Here is a 20,741-nt window from a genome sequence, read left to right as displayed (position 1 = left end):
TGAAAGAAGGGAAAGGACGAGGGAAAAGTAATGGCAAGTACTGTTAAAACGTTTTAATGAAACATTTTGTTAAAAAGTGTTAGTGTTAAAAGAGTTTGGGATAAATTGTTTTAAAACGTGTAATGAATAGTTTAAAATATATAGAGTGATATTTTTACAAAACCCAACTGTACTGTAGTCAGAACTTGTTCAAAATACTGCAGATGAAGATTGTTTTGTGTGCATCACATATGTCAACCCATAGGCCTATTCAAGATATTGCTAAAAGAGAGGTTTTTGAAATAAATGCCAATACTGTACTGTGAGCAGAATGGTTGGTTTCAGAAATACCTCTGCATTTTAGCACCGTAGAAACGGGGCACGAGTCAGATCTTAAAAAGGTGCTAAACATTGTAGCTTGAGGGTGAAGATGTCACCACACAACAGGTGATTTAAAAACACACCTCATTCGCACTAACTAAGGAGGCTATTTTAAAGGGGTCTCAAAACACATGATTAACCTGGGGCTATTTCTACATAGCTGGGCAAAGAGGCTTCTTCAATTAATATCTAGCTAATATTAAACATTTAGATTCTACCCAGTCCAGGGTTAGCCTGGGTGCCAACTCCTTGTGGAATTCTCATGAGCGCAGAAACATACTGGTACTGGCAGCCAGCCCACTAGGCACAGATGTCAGGGCAACGTCTAGCTTCGATTTACATCTGGTTGAGTTGTCAACTAACTTGAATTCAACGTGAGAAAAGAAAATGACACCATGTGATTGGATTTTGGCTAAAAAAATGTAAACTAAAAACGTAAACTAAAAACGTTGATGACTGTATTCAAATCCAATGAGTTTAACGTTGATTCAACGTTACCACTTAGAAGTTTTGGGTTGAAATTACGTGGAGAGCTAACAATTCACACATTTTGGTAAATAGTTGTACTCTTTAGACGATCCTGTGAGTGTGTCTCTCCAGTTACCTGTTTCACGATTGAGAATAGTAGATAAGTCGCATTTTAGCCAAGCATAACAATATTTGTAACACTTTATAATAATGTATGCTTATTCATGAAAGTGGTATAAAGTGCTACCGACGTGTTTTCAGGTCCCGATAAACCGGGTCTTCTACAGAGTATAGTCATTTTAACATAGTGACAAACAACAACAACAAAATGGGCAAACAAAATGGGTTTTGAAATCTGACCTCTCCAGCCATGAACTGTCCAAATCCAGGGGGAAAGGTCAAGGTGGCTATCACTAAGGTCACAACACCGGGGAAAATCAGTCGGCTGGTGAAAGAATAAGGATTAAAAACAGCCATTCTCTTTCTACTTTCAACTCTACGTTACAACCCTATATCCCTGTGGTTCTTAGTAGCTCAGTTGGTAGAGGGCGCCTGCAACGCCAGGATAGTGGGTTTGATTTCCGGGACCACCCGTACCTAAAATGTATGCACGCGTGACTGTAAATCGGTTTGGATAAAATTGTCTGCTTGACTTTTTCCACATTTCATTGTGTTACAGCCTGAATTTAAAATGTATTACATTTAGATTGTCACTGATCTACAAATTATGTTTTGAGAAATGTTTACAAATTAATACAAAATAAAAAGCTGAAATGTCTTGAGTCAATAAGTATTCATCCCCTTTGTTACAGAAGCCTAAATAACTTCAGGAGTAAAAATGTTTTTAACAAGTCAGATATTGAATATCCCTTTGAGCATGGTGAAGTTATTCATCTCACTTTGGAATCACTACAAAGATACAGCCGTCCTCCCTAACTCAGTTGACGGGTAGGAAGGAAACAGTTCAGGGATTTCCCCATGAGGCCAATGGTGATTTTAAACCAGTTACAGAGTTAGATGGTTGTGATTGGAGAAAACTGAGGATGGATCAACAGCATTGTAGTTACTCCACAATACTAACCTAAATGACAAAGTGAAAATAAGGAAGCCTGTACAGAATTAAAAATATTCCAGAACATACAGTACATCCTGTTTGCAATAAGGCACTAAAGTAATACTGCAAAAAATGTGGTAAAGAAATTAACTTTTTGTTCTGAATACAAAGCATTATGTTTGGGGCAAATCCAACACAACACCACTCTTCATATTTTCAAGCATGGTGTTGGCTGCATCAAGTTATGGGTATGCTTGTCATCGGCAACAGAGTTTTTTAGGATAAAAAGAAAAGGACTAGAGCTAAGCACAGGCAAAGTCCTAGAGGAAAACCTGGTTCAGACTGCATTCCAGTCTGAACACAGAGCAGGACAAATACTTACCAAGACGACATTGAATGTTCCTAAGTAGCCTATTCACAGTTTAGACTTAAATCGCTTTGAAAATCTATGGCAAGACTTGAAAATGTCTGTCAAGCAATAATTAACAAACAACTTGACAGAGCTTGAAGAATAATGGGCAAATATTGTACAATCCAGGTGCGCAAAGCTCTTACAGACTTACCCAGAAAGAGACAAAGAGCTGTAATCGCTGCCAAAGGTGATTCTCACATATTACACCAGGGGGTTGTATACTTATCTAATCAAAATATATTAGTGTTTTATCCCCCCCCCCCACAAAAAAAAAAAAAACTTCCAATTTGACAGAGTATTTTGTGTAGATCGTTGACAAAAAAATGACAAATCGATTTTTAGCCCACTTTGTAACACAACAAAATGTGGAAAAAGTCAGTGTGAATACTTTCTGAATGCACAGTATAACCTTTTCAATATAACTGCACTCTATGCCACAATACCCTCAAAAACGCCCTGCTTCTCCTCCTACAAGATAACCCCCCTCTGTCTCCCTGTAGGACAGGCCTAAGAACAAGCACCAATTGAACACTTTCAAAGCTGACAATATAATTACCCCGTCCTGCTCTCTGCTGGTCTAATTCCAGTGTTCCCGTCCATAATCTACAGTGTAAATATGTGCAGCTCTGACAAAAGCAGCTGCACTGGTTGCTGCTAAAACATTAATTTGTATTAGAGCGAGTGTGTGTAACTAATTTATTTCTCAGGGACCACAGATTGCTTATAGATGGATCAATCAATGTCTGGGTGATGGTTTGATTTTCTGTTGGTTTTTGTAAAATCTACCAGTCAGCAACAATCATTTATTTGGAGGAGGACAATGAATGATTCTATTCTATTTCTATTCCCATCTAAGTCCCTCTGATCCTCTCCAATTCAGGTGTGCATTTTTCTCAAGTGTCTCATCAAAATACCTCCCCAATCCCTGTAACTCACTGTCTGGTGAGGAAGCGTGTCATGGCATTGGGTTTCCTCATGAACAGCACCACCTGGCGGTTCAGCCAGACGAAGAAGGCCCCCAGGAACCCACAGGAGATCCTGAAGAGACAACCACCAGGACCTTTACCTCACTCACTCTCAAGGTCCAAATAAGAACAAAAAAGGTACATTTTCTGAAGAATATACACCGAGTGTACAAAACATTAAGAGCATCTTTCTGATATTTAATTGAACACCCCTCACCCTTTTTGCCCTCAGAACAGCCTAAATTCATTGGGGAATGGACTCTACAAGGTGTCAAAAGCGTTCCACAGTGATGCTGGCCCATGCTTCCCACAGTTGTGTCAAGTTGGCTGGATGTCCTTTCGGTGGTGGACCATTCTTGATACACATGGTAAACTGTTGAGTGTGAAAAACCCAGCAGAGTTGCGGTTCTTGACATAAACCGGTGCGCCTGGCACCTACTACCACACCCCGTTCAAAGGCACTTCAATCTTTTGTCTTGCCCATTTACCCTCTGAATGACACTCATACACAATCCATGTCTCAATTGTCTCAAGGCTTAAAAATCCTTCTTTAACCTGTCTCCTCCCCTTTATCAACACTGATTGAAGTGAACTTAACAGGTGACATCAATAAGGGATCATAGCGTTCACCTGGATTCACCTGGTCAGTCTATGTCATGGAATGAGCAGGTGTTCATAATGTTTTGTACACTCAGTGTATATGTGCTTGCTTCAGCTATTAATTTAGTTAGTGTTGATCTAGCCTATAGTATATCTATTTCTAGCTCTGTAGTCTAGGAAGCTGAAGCAAGCACACCAGCAAGCAAAACCATTCACAGCATCTCCGTTCTTGTAATAACTACCAACATAAGAGATTCATGGCACATAGACTGAGATTATGCATTCATGTTGGGTTGTGACAAAGAACTACACACAGTGTGGTCACCGTGCCCTCACCACGCTCCTGGGGCCCCCTCTCGACCCTTTCTCTCACCCGATGATGGCAAACGCTGGCAGCTCCTGGAGGTCAAAGGGGAAATCCATGCGGAACTTGGTGCGGAAGAGAGCAGTGATGGTGACTGTGGTGGACAAAAAGACAGGGGAAGAGGGAGATAGAGAGAGTGTTAGAATGTATACATGCCTACTATACAACATAGAAGAAACCAGAAGGCAACACCTAGCAGAATTTCTGTTTTCATTATCATACCGGAATAGGCCTAAATCATTTCACAGATACGGTACTATGGGAAAGGGTTCCCTCGAGCCAAACATGTTTGTAGACAGCCGCCACAAAGTGTTATGTGTTTACCAAAAAGCTTGCATCCCATACTGATGTCATAGTACATTGACCCACCTGCATCTTTGTTGAACACAGAGAGCACTCTGAATATGAAGGCACTGAAGGTGGCGGCAAAATAACCTCTCCAGTAGTTCCTCACAGCAAAGTAAGTGGACGTCACCTCTATACTGAACAGCACCCCTGGTGGAACAACAGGATCAAAGAAAGACTGGTAAAATATCATTCAGATATGATATTACAAAATGTGGCATGCAGTCAAAGTCAAGATTGCATATTTACTATACACTGAAGGCTTGCTATGACCGTCACAAATCCATATTTTTGTTTAGGCTATTTCAGCACCATGCCTATATTGATTGTCAGAAACGTGACAATTGTTTCAGCTGACTTCGTAGCTTGCTTTATACTAGATGGATGGAAGGTGAATTGAGAGAAAGAAAAGGAATGTAGTGTTGTACCTCCAAGAGGGGTACCGAAACAGCAGCCCACCCCAACTGCACAGCCAACTGTGAGGATGTCTGTGTAGCAGTATGGGCTCTACTGACACACACAGAGAGAGGGGGGGGGGGGGGGGGGGGGGGTGACAGAGAGGTAAGGTAGAGTGAGGAAGGGGAGAGGCCAAGAGCGAGAGGAAGGGACAGACAGATTGAGGGAAAGGGATAAGAGGATCCCATACCAGTAAGGTACAGATGGAGGAAAAGAGAAAGTCAATGAAAAACGCCTAAAAGTATAATGCGAAGTGATCCGACAAAACTGTAATGTCCTCATTATTCTCAATGCTGGTCAAGTAACTGCTTACCTGATTGACTCCTGAGAAGAACATCATACACTTGCTCAGCACGGCAGCACAGATGCTGGCTATATGAACAAATGGGCCCTTGGGAAGCAATATGAAGGACAAATAGAAAGGGGTCAGAAACAAGGAAACTTGTAGTGGCTTTTTAGGCAGCTGTAATCAGGGAATCAGAGGTGAGTGTGTGTAACCCACCTCTTTCCCCACTGGCATCCCACTGCCCAGACCTGCAGTCAGACCAATGACCTTGGCAATAAAAGCCTTGAGAGTCAGATACTCCTTCAGCACTACGCCTCTGAGAATGGTCTTCAGCTCAGGAATACCAGAGCCTGAAAGAGAAAGACACACAGACAGAGAGAGCGTGAGACACAGAGAGAAACAGAAAAACAAACAAGGTGGTGAGATGAAAAGAGGTCAGGGAAGAGAAAGAATGACAAAATTGCTGTTTTACAGGATTTTTAAAAAATTTGACTCAACAACAATAAAAGGGTCATAACTCTAGATAGATAGTGAGGACATCAGTGTGTCAGGCCAGGGCTAGGTAGGTACACAAGCAGAGAGGGGAGAAAAATCAATGGGTAACAGATTGCGGGTAACAGGTCATTAGGGGTGGCGGGTGATGGGGAAAGTAAGCAGTAAGCATTGAGCGTGTACACACCGATGGCTTGTGGGGCAACCAGGTGGCAGAAGGAGGAGGCGAACATGATGAGCACCATAGGATAGCTGACCCAAGCCAGGTACTGGAGCAGGACATTACCCCTCAGCTCCCAGTGAATCCACTTGTACACTGACATGGGGACAGAGGGAGGGACAGAGGAGGATGGGAGAGGAGGATTGAGAAGACGGGTGACAGTGAGGCATGAGAAGGAATGTGAGAAAAAGCAGGAAGGTATTGGAGAAAATGAGAAAAACAGAGGGGGGGGGGAGAAGAGCAAGAGGGAGGAGGAAATGAGGGGGGAGACAGAACACGGGGTGAAGATCAGGGAAGAGGGTGGAGGATAAGGTAATGTAGGTGAGAAGAGAGAAGAAACGGAAGTTGGTTATGACAGGGCAGACACTGACACAGACAGTTACAAAGAAAATACACTTTAAGATGGGGTTTTCTAGGATTAACTGTCAATCCATCTGGACTGACACATGTCTGTTTCCACTTGTAGACGTTTCTCTTGGCATTAGTGGTATTCTATAAGAGGGGCACTGACTTGTTGAGCGTCACCATGTTTCATTGAAATGTACACCGTAAAAAAAAGATATTGAGATTCAGTCAAAATGACTCGTTTTGTCTAGCCAAGAAAACTACATTTATATAATGTGTTGGGTTGACCAAAAAATGTCTTACATTTCAAAACGTATTAAATCAAATTGAGTTGGCAAAAAACAGTATTTTTACTCAACTTAGAAATTCACAACCATGAAGTCAAATCAACAGAAGCAACATAACAGTAGTGTTGACTGAACATGTCAAGTTCAGATGACTTATATTTATTTTGGGGTGGCTCATTAGAATAATACCCAGCACGCTTTGCATCCGTGCGTTGTATATTTACATTTGGACATTTAGCGGACGCATTTATCAGTTAGTGCATTCAACGTAGGTAGATAAAGAACCTCATGTAAAAAGAAAACAAGAAAAACGTTTCTGTCAGTAGCTTTGTTTCCATTAACTTGCCCAGTGACTTTTTTGTCGACATTTAGAAAGAAAATAGCTTGCTAGCTAGCCATGTGAACTAAGGCTAACATACAGTCATGTCAGACAGTAACTTACAGCCAACAGAGGAAACAGCACAGCTAACACAATCACTTCAAGCTGAAGCTGGAAAGACTGCAAACTACCTGCACTTCGTTTTGTTCGATATTTTTTCAATTTACATTTCTTTGTATAATATCCATAAAAATTACGCAAGCTGATTCATGATTTTCGACTGGCTGAGAAACGTTACCTGCCTGTCTTTCTGTATCGTCCCGACTCCCGACACGGTCATTACTATGGGACAGCTGGAGATTTAATTTGAATATTAAAACAACGATGCAAATGTAAGAGAGACAGACAGCAAGGTTTATACAAATGAAAGTCAGGACAATCCTTGTCCTGCAAACATTATTTTTATAGTTGAAAAAATTAGATTTTGCAATCAGTAGGTATTTAGAATTAACTGTGATGTGGCGCTTTATAGTTATGTGGTGACATCACGTGCCCCACGTACCTTAAAAAATATTAGTTTATCATCATTTAATCAGAAAACACAGTTTCCATCATCATTTGTCAGTTCGAAAAAATAAAGTTTCTCCTACATCTGCCGTTTCCATTACACATGTTGCAACGATTTTTTTTGCGACATTGCTTTTGTCGAATAAACCTGGGTCAATGGAAACCTGCCTACTGTTACTGAGAATGCTTTTGTAGGTAAAGTGATCTGTTGGTTGGTTGAGTGTACTGTCAGTTTCGAAAAAGCTCACACATGAGCAAGAGACAGATGGGAGCATAATGTTCCCCACTGAAATATATTATATCATTTCAAAGACTTAGTCAGTTCTGAAATGGGTAATTTTCAAAGTAGTTGTTTCAACTGGAAGTTAACACAATTTAAGATTTTAAGGCAGCCGGGTAACAAACTTTGGTAAGTTAAAAACAATTAGTTTAGCTTTTCTGACTAGCAAATACTTGTCCTCTAGATTTAGGGAATTTGTCAAAACAACTTTAGTAGCTTTGTTAGCACAACTAAAAAAAAAGGTATGAAGACTAAAAGTATGAAGTTCATTCAACAAGCTATTAAATCCACATTTGTCAGTTCCACTAACTTTACTAGGTTGAAGAAAAACTTTAACTCCACACAAAATCTGGACTGGACTTGACATGCAATTTTAAAGTAGCCTGGTGACAAACATTTGTAAGTTGAATCAACAAATATTTTTTTTTACAGTGTACAGATGTGTTGTCCAGATATCATTGAAAATTGACTCAGTAGCGGTGCAAGAACAGAGCCTGGAGAGACTCCATCATACAACTTCACTAAACTCCCTAATATGGGTAAGGACTGTAACCATAATTTCAAGCGTTTTGTAATGTTTGTTTTGCAAGATGATTTTTGCATATCAGGTTACCACGGAACCATTTTGCAACACTTCGATAACCACTCACCCTAACCCTCCGACAATAAGCAACCAGGTATCTAGTCTAGATCATTATTTATGGTGTAAAAACATTCTTGCAACTGTATGATCTGCCGGTTCAGTGGCTCAAATGCAAGTATTATAAAAACATATTGCGTCATCATAAAACAAGATAGTTTAGTATGTATTGCATATTTGTTGCATTGTGGGTATTGTAGTACATTGTAGACTCTTGGCGCTGGTGTAGTCCATGGTCCAGCTGACCAGCGCCATTGAGACACCCAGCAGCACCAGGAAGATCCAGTCCTCTCCCAGCTTGGTGACCAGGAACCTCTGTATCCGCGCTACACAGTCTGAGCAAACAACATGACAGACATGATTCACTTTAACACTGTTCGAGTTCATTTATCACCAGCAACTTGTGAAAGCAAAATTGCAAGATTATGTTATAATACGTTTATTGCATCAAACGGTTGTTTTATGCAACAGAATAAGAGGTTGTTAGAACGCTCATCTGTGTGTGTTCTACTGAGGATGGGCCTCTGGATGATTTACGATGCCTTTGGGTGATACCGCATTCCAGAGCACGAGTTAATGTTTCTGTTCTAATGGATACCAGGGAGAGATGACCCCAGGGCCAGACTCTACACAAATATAACTGTTTTTACAGCAGATAATGTCTGCAGTGAATTATAAGTATCTTTCATACAAATCTTAACCTTGTGACCCATTCCATACATCTGTTGTTTGTGATGTAGACTGAAAGGGGTGTATCTTGGCTATAAAATACCTTTTTACCTTTGTCTCGGGGCTCTCAACTAATCATCTGAGGGTGATTCGTCGACCAGACATCATTATCGTACAGCACTCAATCGATTCACTTTATGTGTGTGTGTTGTATTGACCTGTTCCCTTATTAATAAGTGAATAAAGATTTAGTTCAAGTATGACTGACTTGTGTGATAAGTTTGTCTCTCCTCATTTGATAGTAAAGAAATTAACCACCACAGACTTTACGGAGCATGGACTCCTCACCTCTGCACTTTGAGTAGGAGCGGCGTTTCTTTATAGACAAAGGGTTGCCTTGCTCTGTAGCCATATGTGCAGGTCCTGCCTCATCCGAGTGATGCCGACCCCTGTGCCTGCTGTGGTGCCCGTGTCCATGTGTGTGACTGTGGGGGTGGCCATGGTGGTGGCTGTGGTGATGGTGGCCATGGCGATGCTGCAGATGGTGACCATGTTGATGGTGGTCGTGTTTCTTCCATTGTCTCTCTGTTAGCAGTCGGGTGGCCTCTCTCCGGCGGCCAGACCCACTCGGGTGCTCGCTGTATTCCCCATACAGCTGAAAGTGACAGGAGGAAGAGAGACTACATTACCCATATGTTCATGAGCAAAGGACAATGAAGACCCGCTGAAAATGTAGTTCAGGTAAGGTTAGAGGGGCAAAAATGTAATTTTAGGAAAATAAGAATAGTTTAAGATATTTTAATTTCACACCGAATGTGTATATTTTAAAGAAAATACATCATGTAGTATATACTATTATTATACATACAGTATATCTGCACGTAACAGTTCATATATGTTTACATATAAAAATAAGAAACTTACGTTAAGGGAACATTCATCTATCATAGAAGAATGTAAAAGCAATATACAGACACTACCGTTCAAAAGTTTTTGAAAGAAAAGCTATTTTTTTTGTCCATTAAAATATCAAATTGATCAAAAATACAGTGTAGACATTATTAATGTTGTAAATGACTAGGGTAGCTGGAAACGGCAGATTTTTAATGGTATATCTACATAGGCGTCCAGAGGCCCATTATCAGCAACCATCACTCTTGTGTTCCAATGGCACGTTGTGTAAACTAATCCAAGTTTAGTTAAGAGGACAAGTACATTAGTGTGTCTAGCTTGAGAAACAGACGCCTCAAATCCTCAACTGGCAGCTTCATTAAATATTACCTGCAATACACCAGTCTCAACATCAACAGTGAAGAGGCGACTCCAGGATACAGGGCCTTCAAGGCAGAGTTCCTCTGTCCAGTGTCTGTTCTTTTGCCCATCTTATTATTTTATTTTTATTGGCCAGTCTGAGATATGGCTTTTTCTTTGCAACTCTTCCTAGAAGGCCAGCATCCCGGAGGCGTTTCTTCACAGTTGACGTTGAGACTGGTGTTTTGCGGGTACTATTTAATGAAGCTGTAAGGGCTGTCTCTCTCCTCATCCTCGGACGAGGAGAGGAGAGAAGGATCATCAGACCAAAATGCAGCAGTAGGGAAATAGTTTTTTTCAAATAAAGAGATGGCCTATGATGGCAACACGAAAAAACAAAACACTTTCAAAAATACAAAACAAGAAAACGACGTTGACGAAACCTGAACATAAACTTACATAACTAAACGTAAACTCACGGACAGGAAACAGACGACATCAAAATAAACGAACAGCCAAACAGTCCCGTATGGTACATACATACGACGACACAGGAGACAATCACCCACAAACAAACAGTGAGAACACCCTACCTAAATATGACTCTTAATTAGAGGAGAACGCAAAACACCTGCCTCTAATTAAGAGCCATACCAGGCAACCAAAACCAACATAGAAACAGATAACATAGACTGCCCACCCAAAACACATGCCCTGACCTAAACACATACAAAAAACAACATAAAACAGGTCAGGACCGTTACAGAACCCCCCCCTCAAGGTGCGAACACCGGGCGCACCAGCACAAAGTCCAGGGGAGGGTCTGGGTGGGCAGTTGACCACGGTGGTGGCTCCGGCTCTGGACGCTGTCCCCACACCACCACAGTCACTCCCCGCTTCTGTCTTCCCCTCCCAATGACCACCCTAAAACTAACATCCCCTAAATGAATGGCCAGCACCGGGAGAAGGGGCAGCACCGGGACAAGGGGCAGCACCGGGACAAGGGGCAGCACCGGGACAAGGGGCAGCACCAGGACAAGGGGCAGCACCGGGACAAGGGGCAGCACCGGGACAAGGGGCAGCACCGGGACAAGGGGCAGCACCGGGACAAGGGGCAGCACCGGGACAAGGGGCAGCACCGGGACAAGGGGCAGCACCGGGACAAGGGGCAGCACCGGGACAAGGGGCAGCACCGGGACAAGGGGCAGCACCGGGACAAGGGGCAGCACCGGGACAAGGGGCAGCACCGGGACAAGGGGCAGCACCGGGACAAGGGGCAGCACCGGGACAAGGGGCAGCACCGGGACAAGGGGCAGCACCGGGACAAGGCACCGGGACAAGGGGCAGCACCGGGACAAGGGGCAGCACCGGAACAAGGGGCAGCACCGGAACAAGGGGCAGCACCGGAACAAGGGGCAGCACCGGGACAAGGGGCAGCACCGGGACAAGGGGCAGCACCGGGACAAGGGGCAGCACCGGGACAAGGGGCAGCACCGGGACAAGGGGCAGCACCGGGATAAGGGGCAGCACCGGGACAAGGGGCAGCACCGGGACAAGGGGCAACACCGGGACAAGGGGCAGGTCCCGGCTGATATACTCAGGCAGATCCTGACTGAACGGCTCTCGACGCTCATGGCTGGCTGACGGCTCTCGACGCTCATGGCAGGCTGACGGCTCTCGACGCTCATGGCTGGCTGACGGCTCTCGACGCTCATGGCTGGCTGACGGCTCTCGACGCTCATGGCTGGCTGACGGCTCTCGACGCTCATGGCTGGCTGACGGCTCTCGACGCTCATGGCTGGCTGACGGCTCTCGACGCTCATGGCTGGCTGACGGCTCTCGACGCTCATGGCTGGCTGACGGCTCTCGACGCTCATGGCTGGCTGACGGCTCTCGACGCTCATGGCTGGCTGACGGCTCTCGACGCTCATGGCTGGCTGACGGCTCTCGACGCTCATGGCTGGCTGACGGCTCTCGACGCTCATGGCTGGCTGACGGCTCTCGACGCTCATGGCTGGCTGACGGCTCTCGACGCTCATGGCTGGCTGACGGCTCTCGACGCTCATGGCTGGCTGACGGCTCTCGACGCTCATGGCTGGCTGACGGCTCTCGACGCTCATGGCTGGCTGACGGCTCTCGACGCTCATGGCTGGCTGACGGCTCTCGACGCTCATGGCTGGCTGACGGCTCTCGACGCTCATGGCTGGCTGACGGCTCTCGACGCTCATGGCTGGCTGACGGCTCTCGACGCTCATGGCTGGCTGACGGCTCTCGACGCTCATGGCTGGCTGACGGCTCTCGACGCTCATGGCTGGCTGACGGCTCTCGACGCTCATGGCTGGCTGACGGCTCTCGACGCTCATGGCTGGCTGACGGCTCTCGACGCTCATGGCTGGCTGACGGCTCTGGCTGCTCATGGCTCGCTGGCGGCTCTGGCAGATCCTGTCTGGTTGGCGGCTCTGGCAGATCCTGTCTGGTTGGCGGCTCTGGCAGATCCTGTCTGGTTGGCGGCTCTGGCAGATCCTGTCTGGTTGGCGGCTCTGGCAGATCCTGTCTGGTTGGCGGCTCTGGCAGATCCTGTCTGGTTGGCGGCTCTGGCAGATCCTGTCTGGTTGGCGGCTCTGGCAGATCCTGTCTGGCGGGCGGCTCTAGCGGCTCCTGTCTGGCGTGCGGCTCTAGTCTGGCGGACGGCTCTGTAGGCTCATGGCAGACGGGCGGCTTAGCAGGCTCATGGCAGACGGGCGGCTTTGCAGGCTCATTGCAGACGGATGGCTCAGATGGCGCTGGGGAGACGGATGGCTCAGATGGCGCTGGGGAGACGGATGGCTCTGGCCGGATACGGCGCACTGTAGACCTGGTGCGTGGTGCCGGAACTGGAGGCACCGGGCTAAGGATAAGCACCTTCCTACTAGTGCGGAGAGCAGGGACAGGGCACACTGTACTCTCAAAGCCCACTCTATAACTGATGCGAGGTACCGGCACTGGTGACACCGGGCTGAGGACAAGCACATCAGGATTAGTAGGGGGAGAAGATACAGTGTGTACAGGGCTCTGGAGCCGCACAGGAGGCTTTGTGCGTGGTGCCGGAACTGGAGGCACCGAACTGGATACACGCACTACAGAGAGAGTGCGTGGAGGAGGAACTGGGCTCAGGAGACGCACTGGTAGCCTAGTGCGTAGTATAGGCACTGTAGGTACTAGGCTGGGGCGGGGAGGTGGCGCCGGAAATACCGGACCGTGGAGGCGTACTGGCACTCTTGAGCATTGAGCCTGCCCAACCCTACCTGGTTGAATGCTCCCGGTCACCCGACCAGTGCGGGGAGGTGGAATAACCCGCACCGGCCTATGTAGGCGAACCGGGGAAACCATGCGTAAGGCAGGTGCCATGTATGCCGGCCCGAGGAGACGCACTGGAGACCAGACGCGTTGAGCCGGCCTCATGACACCTGGCTCAATACCCCATCTAGCCCTGCCAGTGCGGGGAGGTGGAATAACCCGCACTGGGCTATGCACTCGTACAGGAGACACCGTGCGCTCTACTGCGTAACACGGCGCCTGCCCGTACTCCCGCTCTCCACGGTAAGCCTGGGAAGTGGGCGCAGGTCTCCTACCTGCCCTTGGCCCACCACCTCTTAGCCCCCCCCCCCCCAAGAAATTTTTGGGTGTTACTTACGGGCTTTTTGGGCTTCCGTGCCAGACGCGTTCCCTCATAACTCCGGTTCCTCTCTCCGGTAGCCTCTACTCTCCTCAGTGCCTCCAGCTCAGCTTTCGGACAGCGATATTCTCCCGGCTGTGCCCATGGACCTCTCCCGTCCAATATTTCGTCCCAAGTCCAGGAGTCCTTGTTGCCCTGTCGAGCTTTCCCTTGCCGCTTGGTCCTAATTTGGTGGGTGATTCTGTAAGGGCTGTCTCTCTCCTCATCCTCGGACGAGGAGAGGAGAGAAGGATCATCAGACCAAAATGCAGCAGTAGGGAAATAGGCCATCTCTTTATTTGAAAAAAACTATGATGGCAACACGAAAAAACAAAACACTTTCAAAAATACAAAACAAGAAAACGACGTTGACGAAACCTGAACATAAACTTACATAACTAAACGTAAACTCACGGACAGGAAACAGACGACATCAAAATAAACGAACAGCCAAACAGTCCCGTATGGTACATACATACGACGACACAGGAGACAATCACCCACAAACAAACAGTGAGAACACCCTACCTAAATATGACTCTTAATTAGAGGAGAACGCAAAACACCTGCCGCTAATTAAGAGCCATACCAGGCAACCAAAACCAACATAGAAACAGATAACATAGACTGCCCACCCAAAACACATGCCCTGACCTAAACACATACAAAAAAACAACATAAAACAGGTCAGGACCGTTACAGAAGCTGCCAGTTGAGGACTTGTGAGGCATCTGTTTCTCAAACTAGACACTCTAATGTGCTTGTCCTCTTGCTCAGTTATGTACCGGGGCCACCCACTCCTCTTTCTATTCTGGTTAGGGCCAGTTTGCGCTGTTCTGTAATGGGAGTAGTACATAGCGTTGTACGAGATCTTCAGTTTCTTGGCAATTTCTCACATGGAATAGCCTTAATTGTCACGCCTTGGTCATAGAGAGGCTTTTATTCTCTATTTTGGTCTGGCCAGGGTGTGACTAGGCTGGGCATTCTAGTTTCTTTATTTCTATGTTTTCTGTTTCTATGTTTTGGCCGGGTATGGTTCTCAATCAGGGACAGCTGTCTATCGTTGTCTCTGATTGGGAATCATACTTAGGCAGCCTGTTTTGCCACCTTAGTTGTGGGTAGTTGTTTTCTGTATAGTTTATGCTCCTTACAGAACTGTTTCGGTTTTCCCTCGTTTATTTTGTTCGAGTGTTTTGTGATCTAATAAAAATCATGAACACTTACCACGCTGCGCTTTGGTCCATTACGACCAAAGCTGTGACATTAATTTCTCAGAACAAGAATAGACTGACGAGTTTCAGAAGAAAGGTCTTTGTTTCTGGCTATTTTGAGCCTGTAATCAAACCCACAAATGCTGATGCTCCAGATACTCAACTAGTCTAAAGAAGGCCAGTTTAATTGCTTCTTTAAATCAGGACAACAGTTTTCAGCTGTGCTACCATAATTGCAAAAGGGTTTTCTAATGATCAATTAGCCTTTTAAAATGATAAACTTGGATTAGCTAACACAACGTGCCATTGGAACACAGGAGTGATGGTTGCTGATAATGGGGCTCTGTACGCCTATGTAGATATTCCATAAAAAATCTGCCATTTCCAGCTACAATAGTCATTTACAACATTAGCAATGTCTACACTGTATTTCTGACCAATTTGATGTTATTTCATTGGACAAAAAAGTGCTTTTCTTTCAAAAACAAGGACATTTCTAAGTGACCCCAAGCTTTTGAACGGTAGTGTATATTGATTGTTCCAGATTGTGGGAGAATTGTCATAATGTACAGTAAGCTCCAAAACTACAGTGACAAATGTTTTATTGTTTTGGCTCTGTACTCCAGAACTTTGGTTAAAGTGCTCGGGCGGGAGGGGTGCAACTCAATTTTAGGAAGGTGTTCCTAATGTTTGGTATACTCAGTGTATATTACAGTATTCAAAAGTTTAGTATTTGGTCCCATATTCCTAGCACACAATGATTACATCAAGCTTGTGACTCTACAAACTTGGATGCATTTGCTGTTTGTTTTGGTTGTGTTTCAGATCATTTTTGCCCAGTAGAAATTAATGGTAAATAATGCGATTTATTCAGAATTATCCGTAATCATGCATCCACATTACAGTAGAAGTGTTTAGAAACATATTTTATTCTTATTTACAATAAAAGTGACTCCAAAATGACACTATGCATTAATTACCATAAATGTTCTACTAAGCACAACACAATGGTAGCATCCACATTAATCCAAAGTGCTGGAGTACAGAACCAACAAACGTGTGTCACTGTCCCAATACTTTTTGAGCTCATTGTATTACGGCAGACGGGGGGGGGGGGGGGGGGCATACAGAAAGACAAAACTCCTCAACATGTTGACCTTAAAATCTCACTGAGCGGAAGCATGTGTCTACATTTGGATGAATTACAGCTGGACAGCATCCAGACATATGGTAAAGAGATAACTCCAGCCAGCAGCTCTCCCACACAGACATGCAGACACACGCATAGAAACACAGACATACTTTCAGAAACACACACTAAAATCATTTCCTGTTATCTAGTAAATCTAATACTACATTACTTGGCTTTTATCATTTTGTAGTTACAATACATAGCTATCACTCAAAGATACATTCTATTACATGCATTTCTTATGAGGGTGGGGGGGGGGGGGCAGGTAAGCTACTATACCAACCAAAGATCAAGCCAAGACCCAAGGTATGTGATCCTCTATCAGACAAGACCAGCAGTTGGTTGTGGGTAAGTATTTCACACGCTTTGTAAATCATGATCGACACATTTCACTATCAAACTGGAGAGGTGGCAAATATTCCATTCCAATTCTAAATGGAAGACGACATATTCAAATTACTTGCATAAACGGTCAATTAAGTCTACTAATTACTATGATAAAAACACAATCAAAATGGCAGACCATCTTGTAAGGAATATGTTCTCCACTCCAATCTTTTCCACATGAACAGTTCAATGGTCTTCAAACCCATTTAAATAGATGAACCTTTGTCTATGTACATAATGATGGAATAACTTAATGAAGTTTGACACGTGAATAATGTCATAATACTGTATAGTTAATGTGGGCTTCCATGTAAAAAACACTAATTATTTTATTTTATCTATTCTTATACCTGCTGCACGCAAAGTGAAGGCCTACATTGCAACTCCATACTATGGCCTTTTCTCAATTGGATTTGCTCAACCTCTGCGTCCTCTCTCCTCCATCCTTTCTCTCCTCTATTTGATAAAAGGTCAAAACTAATCGAGGAGAGGGAACGTGGACGAAAATGCGCTTGTATGAAATGAGACTCTCCTTCTCCGTTCGCGCTGCCAAGCAAATTACATTTACAGGGGTGGATCCCAAAATAAATGTTTAAAGTGATAAAAACAAATTAAGTTAGTTGTCCAAGACATTTTATAGATAAAACGACGTGTGGCAGATTACAAAACTCTTTCAAGGACTCCGGTAGGAAACACGACTATCCTCGATTAAGGTGGCTGTCGCGGAGGGGAGGACACTCTTCTGTTTGCCTACTAACAAATTGACATCTTCTCGACCACCTGACCACTAGGTTTCTGGGTCACGGAGGAGTGAGGACAGAGAGAGGGTGGAGGATGGACTTTTGGCCAATTTAGAAAAGGCCTATTACACAGTAGATGGGCATATGAACACAAAACATCCTCCTGAAATCAAACGCACATCAATGTCAATGGGCTGCTTGGGACAATATGCAATATGGAGTAGAACCCATACATTCATATACAGTTGAAGTCTGAAGTTTACATACACTTAGGTTGGAGTCATTAAAACTCGTTTTTCAACCACTCCACAAATTTCTTGTTAACAAACTATAGTTTTGTCAAGTCGGTTAGGACATCTACTTTGTGCATGACAAGTCATTTTTCCAACAATTGTTTGCAAACAGTTGTTTATTTCACTTATAATTCACTATATCACAATTGCAGTGGGTCAGAAGTTTACATACACTAAGTTGACTGTGCCTTTAAACAGCTTGGAAAATTCCAGAAAATTAGGCTAATTGACATCATTTGAGTCAATTGGAGCTGTACCTGTGGATGTATTTCAAGGCCTACCTTCAAACTCAGCGCCTCTTTGCTTGACATCATGGAAAAATACAAAGATATCAGCCTCAGAAAAGAAATTGTGGACCTCCACAAGTCTGGTTCATCCTTGGGAGCAATTTCCAAACGCCTGAAGGTACCACGTTCATCTGTACAAACAATAGTACGCAAGTATAAACACCATGGGACTACGCAGCCGTCATACCGCTCAGGAAGGAGACGCGCTCCGTCTCCTAGAGGAACGTACTTTGGTGCGAAAATTGCAAATCAATCCATGAAGAACAGCAAAGGACCTTGTGACCATGTTGCAGGAAACATGTACGAAGTATCTATATCCACAGTAAAACGAGTCCTATATCGACATAACCTGAAAGGCCACTCAGCAAGGAAGAAGCCACTGCTCCAAAACCGCCATAAAAAAGCCAGACTACGGTTTGCAACTGCACATGGGGACAAAGATTGTACTTTTTGGAGAAATGTCCTCTGGTCTGATGAAACAAAAACAGAACTGTTAGGCCATAATGACCATCATCATGTTTGGAGGAAAAAGGGGGAAGCTTGCAAGCCGAAGAACACCATCCCAACCGTGAAGCGTGGGGGTGGCAGTATCATGTTGTGGGGGTGCATTGCTGCAGGAGGGACTGGTGCACTTCACAAAATAGATGGAATCATGAGGAAGTAAAATTATGTGGATATATTGAAGCAACATCTCAAGACATCAATCAGGAAGTTAAAGCTTGGTTGCAAATGGGTCTTCAAAATGGACAATGACACCAAGCATACTCCCAAAGTTGTGGCAAAATGGCTTAAGGACAACAAAGTCAAGGTATTGGAGTGGCCATCACAAAGCCCTGACCTCAAACCCATAGAAAATTTGTGGGCAGAACTGAAAAAGCCTGTGCGAGCAAGGAGGCCTACTAACCTGACTCAGTTACACCAGCTCTGTCAGGAGGAATGCGCCATAATTTACCCAACTTATTGTGGGAAGCTTTTGGAATGCTACCCGAAACGTTTGACCCAAGTTAAACAATTTAAAGGCAATGCTACCATATACTAATTGAGTGTATGTAAACTTCTGACCCACTGGGAATGTGATGAAAGAAAGAAATGCTGAAATAAATCATTCTCTCTACTATTCTGACATTTCACATTCTTAAAAGAAAGTGGTGATCCTAACTGACCTAAGACAGGGAATTTTTACTCGGATTAAATGTCAGGAATTGTGAAAAACTGAGTTTAAATGTAGTTGGCTAAGGTGTATGTAAACTTCCGCCTTCAACTGTATATACGGACACTGTACCTTTATTGTTTAATGAAAATTTTGATCAAGTGGTAAACGGATCTTTATCACATAATTTAGATACTGACGTCATACACCAGACATAATTGAATTTGTGAAACAAAAGCTTTTGTGGGAAACCAACAACCTGTTGAGGGAAGTCTGAAAACCTTCTGATATACAGTTGAAGTCGGAAGTATACTGTATAGTACAAGTGCTCAGATACAAACAACATCTGCACAGTGCAGTTAACCTCTAGTCAACAATACCACACTAGGAATCATTCAGGCCTAGCATTTAGGGAAAGGGGGATACCTCGTCAGTTGTACAACTGAATACCTTCAACGGAAATGTGTCTTCCGCATTTAACCCAACCCCTCTGAATGAGAGGTGCGGGGGGCTGCCTTAAATCGACATCTACCTCTTCAGGCGCCCGGGGAACAGTGGGTTAACTCAGGGGCAGAACGACAGATTTTTACTTTGTCAGCTCGGGGATTCGATCCAGCAACCTAACCACGAGGCTACCTGGCGCCCCATTTACACTTTGGGCTGCCTTTCAATAACCTTTCAACACCTCGTAATTTAGTGTGCATGTACAAGTCTGTCTTTGTGGGTCCTAGAAAGAGTACTGTACGTCAGTCATACACATTGATATGTATACAGAGTAAAATCACCAACATATACATGAGCTGCACACACGCCATGACTTCCATTGGACCAGACATGTCACAGCTCGGCTTACCATGGGATACATTGACAATAAGTATCATACCTGTATCAGCTCTCAGTGTCCAACAAACCTCTTAATGGTTACCAACATGTTGAGGAAAATAGGCACTATTATATACACTGAACAAAAATATAAATGCAACAATCAACAATTTTAAAGATTTTACTGAGTTACAGTTCATATAAGGAAATCAGTCAACTGAAATACATTTATTAGGCCCTAATCTATGGATTTCACATGACTTGGAATACAGATATGCATCTGTTGGTCACAAATACTTAAAAAATAAATAAAAATGAAAGGCCCGAAAATGGGACTCAGGATCTTGTCACGGTATCTCTGTGCATTCAAATTGCCATAGATAAAATGCAAATGTATTTGTTGTCTGTAGCTTATGCCTGCCCATACCATAACCCCACAGCCACCATGGGGCATTCTGTTCACAAGGTTGACATCAGCAAACCAGGCTGCTTATGGTAGAGAAATTAACATTACATTTTCTGACAACAGCTCTGGTGAACATTCCTGCAGTCAGCATGCCAATTGCACGCTCGCTCAGAACTTGA

At 44.3% G+C, this 20,741-nt stretch overlaps 1 protein-coding gene across 1 annotated transcript in view; it reads right to left on the bottom strand.

The window, feature by feature from the left end:
• LOC129819702 (chloride channel protein 1-like) overlaps positions 1–20,741 on the bottom strand; it is a 34,217-nt gene that overhangs the window by 8,604 nt on the left and 4,872 nt on the right. The window contains exons 2-11 of the mRNA XM_055876205.1: positions 9,478–9,784; positions 8,664–8,795; positions 5,990–6,118; positions 5,527–5,660; positions 5,338–5,415; positions 4,997–5,075; positions 4,593–4,718; positions 4,233–4,317; positions 3,231–3,332; positions 1,189–1,273 (exon numbers count right to left, since the gene is read on the bottom strand). Coding sequence (XP_055732180.1) covers positions 1,189–1,273; positions 3,231–3,332; positions 4,233–4,317; positions 4,593–4,718; positions 4,997–5,075; positions 5,338–5,415; positions 5,527–5,660; positions 5,990–6,118; positions 8,664–8,795; positions 9,478–9,784 — 1,257 coding nt within the window. The remainder of the gene's footprint in view (positions 1–1,188; positions 1,274–3,230; positions 3,333–4,232; positions 4,318–4,592; positions 4,719–4,996; positions 5,076–5,337; positions 5,416–5,526; positions 5,661–5,989; positions 6,119–8,663; positions 8,796–9,477; positions 9,785–20,741) is intronic.

This window comes from Salvelinus fontinalis, chromosome 22, assembly GCF_029448725.1.
Source record: "Salvelinus fontinalis isolate EN_2023a chromosome 22, ASM2944872v1, whole genome shotgun sequence".
Classification (NCBI taxonomy): Eukaryota; Metazoa; Chordata; class Actinopteri; order Salmoniformes; family Salmonidae; genus Salvelinus; species Salvelinus fontinalis.
The sequence above is the reverse complement of the archived record's forward strand: the minus strand, read 5'-3'. Positions and strand labels throughout refer to the sequence as shown.